The sequence below is a fragment of the Schistocerca gregaria genome, unplaced genomic scaffold (assembly GCF_023897955.1).
Source record: "Schistocerca gregaria isolate iqSchGreg1 unplaced genomic scaffold, iqSchGreg1.2 ptg000182l, whole genome shotgun sequence".
Lineage (NCBI taxonomy): Eukaryota > Metazoa > Arthropoda > Insecta > Orthoptera > Acrididae > Schistocerca > Schistocerca gregaria.
This window is the reverse complement of record NW_026061732.1, coordinates 132,839-143,909: the sequence shown is the minus strand read 5'-3', so window position 1 is coordinate 143,909 and position 11,071 is coordinate 132,839. Positions and strand designations below refer to the sequence as shown.

The 11,071-nt window shown below is 36.5% G+C and overlaps 1 protein-coding gene and 1 long non-coding RNA gene across 2 annotated transcripts; both read left to right on the top strand.

The window, feature by feature from the left end:
- The first annotated feature begins 1,154 nt into the window (after nucleotides 1–1,154).
- On the top strand, nucleotides 1,155–2,420 carry LOC126304689 (actin, plasmodial isoform-like). The gene has a single exon (XM_049991862.1). It carries the CDS (start codon nucleotides 1,204–1,206, stop codon nucleotides 2,332–2,334), a length of 1,131 nt encoding a protein of 376 aa, XP_049847819.1. The 5' UTR covers nucleotides 1,155–1,203; the 3' UTR covers nucleotides 2,335–2,420.
- Nucleotides 2,421–9,814: 7,394 nt separating this feature from the next.
- LOC126304707 (uncharacterized) lies at nucleotides 9,815–10,474 on the top strand. Its single transcript, XR_007553164.1, has 2 exons — nucleotides 9,815–9,875; nucleotides 10,059–10,474. It is a non-coding gene; the product is annotated as an uncharacterized LOC126304707 (long non-coding RNA).
- The last annotated feature ends 597 nt before the right edge of the window (nucleotides 10,475–11,071 follow it).

Below are 11,071 nucleotides of genomic sequence, written 5' to 3'. Positions count from 1 at the left end.
TAAAACATCAGAAAGTACAGGTAAGCATCTATCCCTTCTATCCAGCCTTCCGGACTGTTGTCTGGCATCTTTTTTCACATACTAGCTACTCTTTACTCTATTCATGCTTTTTTTTCAATCCATTATGAGCAGAGAAATTAGATACGCTATTGTAACAAACGCCGCAAAAACTCTGGCTGTTCTAATGTTATTTCATCAATACAACTCAAAACCGTATCCTTATTCGAATGGCACCCACATCTCCATGGGTATAGAAAGGCAGATTTTTCATAAGCCTCGCCGTAACATCAACCAACCATTCAATGAAGTTTTAGATATCCTTTTCTCACGTTCTATTCATACTCGATTGATTCAACAGCTTTTCTCAACCCGATCAGCCCTCGTGATAGACATTATTCGAGTAGAGAAGTGTCATCGATAATTCGAGCCAAATTCACCTGGTTCGAGTAGTCGTCCTATCTGTCAAATATATAAAGAATATCAACAAAGTGGGTTCTATGAATTGTGTCACAGTTTGCGGTAAAAATGGCGATGGGGGCAATCTCGTCACCGCTTCCGGTCCAATTGAAGGATGTTTCTAATTTAAATATCGCAGCATGAATTGCCTGCAGGTAAACCGAACTGTTTGAGAACACTGAAGGAGACTGAAAGACACCACAGTGCGAAGTTAATTAGCAGCTGCCAGTCGAAAGCCGATAAGCAAACAGATAAAAATAGAGTCAAACACAGATAATCAAAAATTTTACGTGTAAGCGCGCTAAATAGGATCGCAAGATAGAAACCAATGCTGACCGCAGTAAATAAAGAGGTGTGAGATTACTTTACTTGGTAATTGTGTTGTTAGGAGGAACTTGAATCCTGGCGCGATATGAAAGCAGAAAAATAATTTTCAAACGGTTAAGAATGCGGTCTAAAGCTCGTAGATTAGGCTACAGAGATTACCTACTCCGCCTATGCCATCACTGAACGAATTCAATATGATATTTAGAGCGAGTGTATCTATTATACTGCGTTCTGTGGATGTAGAAGCTTCCAGAAGCTAGGTAATTTTTAAAATATTGAGCTAGATTTCATTCAACCACAGCCAGTAATTTTAAACTTCCGAAACAAATCTGTCAAACGAATGTGAATAAAAGGCGTTTTGAACAGGGTGAAAAACATTACTGCCCTTGTTTCGGTAAGCATAAGATATAAGAAGTAAAAATGTGCGACGAAGAAGTACAAGCCCTCGTTGTTGACAATGGATCTGGTATGGTGAAGGCCGGTTTTGCTGGAGATGATGCTCCTCGCGCTGTCTTTCCTTCTATTGTTGGCCGACCTCGTCATGCCAACATCATGTTGGGTATGGGTAACAAGGAATGCTACGTTGGTGATGAGGCCCAATCCAAGCGTGGTATCTTGACTCTGAAGTACCCAATTGAGCACGGTATTGTTACCAACTGGGACGATATGGAGAAGATCTGGCACCACACCTTCTACAACGAGCTCCGTGTTGCTCCAGAGGAACACCCCGTCCTCCTCACTGAGGCCCCCATGAACCCCAAGGCTAACCGTGAGAAGATGACTCAAATCATGTTTGAGACATTCAACACACCAGCCATGTATGTCTCCATTCAGGCTGTGTTGTCTCTGTACGCCTCTGGTCGTACCACTGGTATCGTCTTGGACTCTGGTGATGGTGTCTCTCACACTGTACCTATCTACGAAGGTTACGCTTTGCCACATGCTATCCTTCGTCTCGACTTGGCTGGTCGTGACTTGACGGACTATCTTATGAAGATCATGACCGAACGTGGATATGCTTTCAACACAACGGCCGAGAGAGAAATTGTCCGTGATATTAAGGAGAAGCTCTGCTATGTTGCACAAGACTTCGAACAGGAGATGCAGACCGCTGCCTCTTCTTCCTCCTTAGAGAAGAGCTATGAATTGCCAGACGGTCAAGTCATCACGATTGGAAATGAGCGTTTCCGTTGCCCGGAAGCCCTCTTCCAACCATCCTTCTTGGGTCTTGAATCAGCTGGTATCCACGAGACTACATACAACTCCATCATGAAGTGCGATGTTGATATCCGTAAAGACCTTTATGGAAACGTCGTTCTCTCTGGAGGTAGCACCATGTTCCCTGGTATTGCCGAGCGTATGTCTAAGGAACTTACGGCCCTGGCTCCCAACACCATGAAGATTAAGATCATTGCACCCCCTGAACGTAAGTACTCTGTTTGGATTGGAGGTTCAATCTTGGCCTCTCTTTCTACATTCCAAGGAATGTGGATCTCTAAGGAGGAATATGATGAGGCTGGCCCATCCATTGTTCACCGCAAGTGCTTCTAAGCTATGGCACATGGCTTGTCCTCCTCTAACTTAACAGTAGTTTATTTAGAGATGGTGGTCAATAAAACTTAATATTAGTAATTAAATATCAGTAATTATTTTGTTTGGAAGGAGGAGATGATTTGTCTTTTATGTGTGGGGGTATAGAATACGCGGTTTGTTTTTTCTGGTCTTTTTTGACTCTTGTAATCGGTAGGTTTATATTTTATTCCGCTTTGTCTTTCCAGTCTACTCTTAACGCTTCTCGAAATGGGCAGATCTCGTGGAAAGCAGAACGACCGACTGCACGTATTTTTCTCATATGCATCGCTGTCGTACTTGTACAATTTTTTCTCTCAGATACTCGTGCTCTTTTATGTCTGACAACATGTCCCATATAGATATATTAAGCGTAGCGAGTACGATGCCGAATGGGGAGGTAAACAGAATAAGATAGAAAGGCTAGAGAAACCTATCCCGTTTGACTGCTGTGCTCTTTCATTACAGCCCTTTGTGGACCCTGTTTGTACGCCTGATGGCGTGGTATATGATATGGAGTATGTACGAGCGTTGCTCTGAATAAATGTTTTTTTTTCCGTCAACAGGCCAGTGACGTACAGAACTAACTGCTTTTTGAAGAAACATCATACGCTGGCTTGGAAAGTATAAAGTGAGTCCGAGAGATGGCCAGAAGCTTTCTTCTAAAGATCTAGTTAAATTGAATTTTTACAAGAATCCAGAAGGTCGCTACCACTGTCCTATAATCTGTAAGGAATTTACTAATTCCTCACATATTGTGGCAATTAGAACGAGCGGAAATGTATATAGCTACGAAGCTGTACTTAAATTGAATATTGAGACAAAGATTTGGAAAGATCTGCTTTCCGATCAAGAGTTCACCAAGACTGATATTATCGTAATCAATAATCCCAAAGATTTAGAAAAACGCAAGTTAAGTGAATTTTATTACATCAATAACAATCTTAACTTGAATGATGAAGTTGAGAAAGACGGTACAGAAAACTTGAATTTGGACAATGCAGCACGAGAAGCGCTCGAAAAATTGAGAAAACAGTTTCCTTCTGGCCGTGATCTTCCGAGTGGGACCGAAGCGAATGCAGCGAAGTCCTCAGCTAAGGTTTCCGAGACAGTGCATAAATCAGCAGCGCCTCCTACTCTGGTGTCACCTGCATACATACCATCCCTGACGGCAACGCATGTTCACTATCCTGCGACACCACAGGTCAAAGAGACAATTAAGAAGAAAACCAATAAGAAGGGACAAGTTAAGATGGTCACAAATTTTGGTACACTTGATATCCTACTGCATTGTGACTTGTGTCCCAAGACGTGCGAAAACTTTTTAACTTTATGTGAACAAGGGTTCTATGATGGCTTGTGTTTTCATCGTAGTATCAAGAACTTTATGATTCAAGGCGGATGTCCAGAGGGCACAGGTTTGGGTGGAAAGAGCATTTGGGACAAGCCCTTTGAGGATGAAATTGTACCTCAACTGCTGCATGACGGCCGTGGTGTTGTATCAATGTCCAATCGCGGTCCAAATACAAATGAATCGCAGTTTTTTATATTATTCAAGAGTGCTCGGCATTTGAATGGGAAGCACACTGTATTCGGTAAAATCTCGCCGAATAGTATGAGTACCCTGGCGGCGATGGAAGCTGTCAAGACAGTTGAGGATCGACCAGTCGAGCAAATCTGTATTCTTAGAGCTCAGGTGCTCGATAATCCGCTTACTGAACAGGCTATGTTAGCAGAGGCACAAGAAGAAGAAGCAAAAAGATGTCAAAAAGAACAGGAAGAGAAGGAGCGCGTCGAGCGAGGGCTTTGGCTCAGCAATCCATCTGGGCTAAATCCTACAAAAAATTCTGTTGGGAAGTACATAAAAAGCGACCAAAGCTCATCACAAAACTCAGCTCTCTATCCCAACAAAAAAAGACACCTAAATTTGGATGCAATTATTGAAGAAAGAAAAAAAGCGCCTGTTTCTGACTGGAATAACTTTTGATAATTGCAGACGGGGGAATGATAACATCACAACGCAAATTAATATGTATTCCAGTTTTCGGCTCAATGCATATCTATTACCCAAAGTGTAAATTACATGTCTCTAATAGCCTCATGCCTTTGCACGCTACACTATTCTTTCTGTCTGGTTTTGAATCTATATCAATTGTTGTATCCTTCTAGTAGGAAGAGAGTCTAGAGAGATGGAAATTGAATTCAAGTATGTGTAAACCTAAATGTCGTCGAAAGCAAGAAGAGAGATGACAAAGTTTCTTTGGAACCTCCAAATAGATATAAAACGACGCTACGACATCATTTCATTTCTTCTAGTCAGCAAAAACAACATCTGCTGGTGTTGCATGTATTACGTTATTGATATCACACTGTTCCCTGGGTGAAATAAAAAAGACGGCTTGTTAAGAATAGCAAGAGAAAGCTCGCACAAAAAAAATTATATTTTGCGTGGAGATATTAGTAGATAAACAACGACACTACTTTGATAGTTTCGAGTCAAACTTATACCGATTATATAAACCATTGTTGCGCGATAACACTTCTCATGAGTTCCCTGGAAAGTTCATGACAGAGCTAAGAAATAAAATCCTAGTTTATGGCTCTGCCCATGAAACGCACCATGCTGTCATTGAAAGTAGGTATTTTTTCTATACAGCATTTATTTGCTGACTTTGTTCGTCCTTTTATCTAAGGATTAATTTGAATTCAGAGGCTGTGAAGCATGATATTACATGGACACCTTCATTCCTACCTTATTTCCAATCTACTACACATACTCTTGATACAAAGTATTACACTGCCACGGTAGAATTTTGGTCTCCATTGGATAACGTATTTCCCTCAGGCGAAGCATTCATGCCATCAAGTATTGTCAGTCAAGAACGCCTTTCAGAATTAGGTGTTGTTGACGCATTACTTCTGATCTGTTCGCATGATATGAACAAACTAATAGAGGAACTTGGGTGGATCGAGCAGTTTATAAACTTTGTCAAACCAAGCATTTTGCTACTTTTAGTACTTTCCGAAAAAAATTCTGAAAGATTGGAACAATGGTCTATGGAACAAGGTATCGAAATTGTTACGATGGAAGAAGATGACGTTATTTGCCGCGAAAAACATGGATATTCTCGCTTGCTTGAGGCTATAGAAGCTAATTTATGGGACGGAATGAGTCTCAAAGAACCGGAAATTTCGTACAACTTTAAAGAAACTAATGCATTCTCTAGTTTGTCCGATGTCTCCGACTGCATTCTTACCTCTGAAGATGCATTTGACGGACATCCCGACAAATCATTACTCGAAAAGGAGAATGAATTTTTAAAATGTGCCTCCGTGGCATTGCAAGCAAAACAGATAAAAGGAGATGGCTCACTTTCAAACAAGCAACGCGAATCAATAGCTTCACAAGCAGTTTTGATGCTGAGTAGAGCTCTAAATCTTGATAATTCGAATTCAGACTGAAATGCCAAACATACATAGAGAGTGATAGAAATTTTGGCCAGCTTCTCGTCTTATCTTAACAAAGCCTAACGTACTGGTACTCATTTGCAAAACTAGCTTGCAGGCTTTTTGAAATCAGTTTGTAAGAAAGCACCGAGTGCTCTAAATATCAATAAAGCGAGCGAGACTATAGCTAAGATAATTATTGGCGATTGCTAAATGATAATTTTTTGCCTACAAGTTCTAAGCAAGTACCAATACACGCATATAGAATTCGGCCTCGCAAAGCGTATAGGCTTCATGTCAATCAGATGTACTACAATTTTTTTTTGCTAAGGATTATCTGAGATCAGATTTTGCTATAATACCAATTACCTATTCTTCTAAATGTTACATTACTCATCATACACACTCTCTGTCATAACTTTTCACATACTCCTAATTATCACATTATTTGCACACACTCTATCCAATCAACAATTCATTCCTACTCATATCATCTGCACTCACACACCTTTTATCATATTGCTCTAAACTCCTATGCCCTCTCTTCTATTATAATACCTGAACAATCTCTTCACCATATCTTACTATACGCCCACACATTGATCATACTGTACACACATATTATATTAATCATATTATACACCTATATTACTATATTACGTTGTAACATAATCTACTGCCGTCTATTCTGCTTTATTTATCGATACTCTATTTAGTTTTGTGTTGTCATTTGTTATTTTTTTTATCAATAGCCGTTATACATAATCATTAAATAATTGCTTGATATAAAACGCATTATGATTGACATCGTCAATAATGTTATAACAACTACATTATTGAGTATATATGTATCAATATATTATGTATATACTATATCTATAATTGTTTATCACCTGTACAACAATATCATCAAATATGTTATTTTTTTATTATTTGTATGTTCTATATAAAAACACCTAGATACACGTAATATGCCATTAATATAGATAAATATGAATGTGATTTATGAGTTCATTAATTATATATCATAATATTATATATTTTACAAATATATTCAGCTATTGTCATATCATAACCTTATCCATCTCTATAAAAATACTACCTATACAATATTATTATATTAACAGTTTATGACAGTTGTATAGTATTTGTTTTTTTATAAATAATATTATTATATTATCATATTTTTGATAGTTTGGATTGATGATGTATGATATGATTTTTAATTCAGGACATTAATATGTCCTAATAACAACTGAGCTCAGGTATATATTTTAGTATGTTTTTATATTTTCGTTGAGATAATGTATGTAGGACTACTGATGATTATTTAGATAAGATAGCGTAGATATGTATTCTTTTATATATACGCATATGCATACATCAATATATCTACGAGTATATTACACTTATATATACATAACCTTTTCTATATTATCTTGCATTTGATCATAATATATATATATTCTCTATATTCATATATATCCATAGACATTATTTTATGTATTACATATTTATACACTCTCTTGACTATATCATACAATCTACATCTATCTACACCTATTCTTTTATATCATATTATCCACATCTCCCACTCATACTATCTATACCTGCTCTTCGCACCAACTATTTACATACTTCAATCTACATCATATATCCTCCTCTCTATTATCCTATACCGCTATATTACCTATCTACCTTATGCTTGTATATGTATATATATACATCTCTCCATTATCATACTACCTATATACTCTATTCATTGTTCAATATATCATACTATATAAATTTATTTATCTACATATTCATCCTGTTCGCATTTATTCATCTAGTCGTATTATCTACATACCCTCCATTATTACGCTACCATCATCTGTTCTACTTTGTAGTTTTTAAAATCTATAATTTTGAATACTATATTAATACATAATTATCATACATATTATACACAACAAAATTAGCACTATAAATATCTATAATTCTTAATCGAATTATCTTTATTGACCAAAAACTAGACATTAAATTTCTCCCTCTACCAAATGTGGATGTGCGGTATATCCTTCAAACCTGTCTTTTACATGTCTTTGTAAATGGGCGAATCTTTATAATCATTGATACATTCCTGAATCTCCTCCAACACATCCCACACCATCAATTCTTCCAGTTCCTTCGCCTTCACTTTTAAAACCGTCTGCTATTAGTCGCGATTCTTACATGCTATACTGCGCTCCGAATTCTAAATCTACACTTGAGCTATCGCGTACTTGAATTAGGACAAATTACAGGACCGGTGCTGATTTCAGAAATAAATCTACAGCTTCTTGTCGCGCTGTTCTCTGGATACAAATTCTTCATATTTGCAATGACCGTCGAGGGCTTTGTAGAGCAGTTATTTCATCACCTTATATATATAGTATTCTGATTTCTCATTTACACTCGAAGGCATTTTTGGGCTTAGATTTATTTATCCTTCGCCATTATCAGAGAACCAATTACCAAATAGTGCTGTAAAACATTGAACCACCTTATATTCTATATTTGAATTTATTAACTAGCTGATGAGCTCGGCCGGTAATAAGCTGAAGACCTGCAGATTGGTGTTCTCAGGTTCAAACCACAGAACAACTTGGCTAAAGGTATTGTTCAATAAGATACAGATCAAATAGTACGTGATTTAATTTTGGCATAGGTTCTGTACAGGTTGAAGTGGCTGAGAATGATGAACTGCCACAGCGTTGGATGCATCTATATATATATTCATCACACATTTATATATAAAATGAGTATAACGTATCAATAACGAGCATATCAACAAGGTATTCGAGGAAAAGTTTTGTAGATATTTACATAGTTTTTGTCATGCGCTGGGAAACAGGCAGCAGCGAACAGCCAAGGCAGGCGTCGAGGCGGCGCCGTCTAAAGGTTCTGAGGTGCTTTCCACTGATGGATTACATAACACTTGTACAGCTTCTATGAGCTTCTCTCATTTACTTTAAACTCAACCATCTTGTACTTTTTTACATTCACATCTACACCTCTTTACTATATCATACCTCCTACATATTTTTCACCACCTTATACTACCCACGCACTTTTCATCGCATCATACTATCCAACTCTACTCTTCTAGTATATTATAACTGTCCACACATTCCCTTCACTTTATTACGCCATCCATACATCCTTTCTTTTATAGTATGTACACAAACATTCGCAACCTCTATTATACTATCCACATATTATTCATGCACCTCTCATTCTGCCATATTGTCTATTCTTAGTCTATCCAGTCTATACCTACTCCTCTACCCACTCACACTGTCCACACATTCTTCTCAATATATCAACATAGGTTTATATTTACCTGTATTATTAGATATATTTGTATTTTTAATTACTATATATCTATATATATATATTTTACAATATTTTTAAAATTTGCAGTTTATTGATAGTTTTTTGGTATAGTTTCAACATTTATAGCTTATATCGCTATATAATTTACTATGTGTGTTATTATCTCTATACACTTATACTGTTATATATATAATTTTACATCATTATTTTTGGATTGTTACAACTAGATGTTTCATATAGTATTTTAATCAGCTTTTTACACGATATATCTCTATAATGTATAATCAATTTATATATTGATATGTCTTGTTATAATACTGTATATATTTATTATACATATGTATACTATAAAGCTTAATGGACTCTATCAAACTTTCGGTTTTCACAGTTAACAGCTCAATTAGTAATTTCAAGTCGCCAGAAATTGAATGAAAATTTCTGCTCAGTAATACATATTTGCCTATATCGCGGGGCTGCTAAAAGTTTCTGTACAGCTTTCTCGAAAATATATCGAAAAAAATGCTTAACCAGGTCTGTCAGCCTATTGTCTCCGATATGATCGATAGACTCGGGAAGGTAATAAAATGCATATTTATTACAAAAAAAACTTTGCTTTTGTGGACCCAAAAAAGATAAACTACATATTTTTATTGAGACTCTTGCAGTAAAAAATGTACAGCCTCAAACTGCTACGCTCTGTACCTTATAAACCTACGAAAGTACTGTAGATACTCCTCTTTTGTGCGGTTCACTTTTCTTAATTCATCCGAGTACCTTGCATATTTTTACTATGCTGTTTTATAAGCTTTTTTCGATATCAAGTTGCTGCTTTTAAAATCAATGTTCTCACATAGTTCTCTTGCTTATTTCTAATTTTGACTCTTTCAATCATATTGTTTTAGCATGGCCATCATCTCTATTCCACTAATCAACATAAACCTTTATTACTTGAATCATTAATTAGCACTCCACCTTCTAGCGATAAACGTACCAGGCTTGAGGCACTTTTTTGGGCAGACCCTATACCATCAAGTAACTGCATAAACTCAATTCAACATCTAAGTGATAAAACTTCTGTCCTGTCTACTAGTGATATCATTATGGCCTACCCCAATCCATTTTCCAAATCTCTTTATGATAACAAAAAAAAAACGAATTAAATTCTATACTGATGAATATTTAATTAAGCTCAAAATGGTTCTCATTGCTCCGTTCAGACGATAATAGCTATGGCATATTATAATTATTACCCATTGATTACCTTTTCTCAAAGCAAATGCTTAAAGGGCTTTCAAAAAATAAACTCAGTATTTCTGAACACTTTGGCTCTTAGAATGTCAATAAAAATATTTTAAGGATTGCGCTAATGTTCAAACTAAGTGTTAAAATTGAAGCATGTGAAAGGCCACAGATTTCTCTAACCTCAATTTCAAAATATGAGTCAAGTTGAGATTGGCCCTTGCTGCTTCTTTGATAAAGTTTACCTTGTATTCGGAATTTTGATTATCAAAATTCTTAAAACTTAGTGACCAAATACAGTCCCAAGATCCATGTATGTCTGTGACCTTAGATATTCTTATATTTATATCCAGTTTTTCACATTTTGTAGATATGTGCTTATAAAAATGGGGAATTTGCTCTCGCAGTTTTACCGTAACCTACCATCCTTGTTTCTTGTAAATGTTTGGCGATATTTGGTCGAAATGATTTTGCATAAATTCAAGCTTCTAGTATTCATTCTGAAGCATAGAGCTGCACGCTGACAGTTTTCCTGAAACTCATATAAACGGTCTTCTTCTTACTCTGATAGTGTGCTTTCAAATTCGCGAGACGCGGTGTTAGAAAAAGTTAAATAAATTGAGACCAGATTTTTACAGCTCAAGCAAGTGCGTCAAGGTTTGTATTAAGCATACAG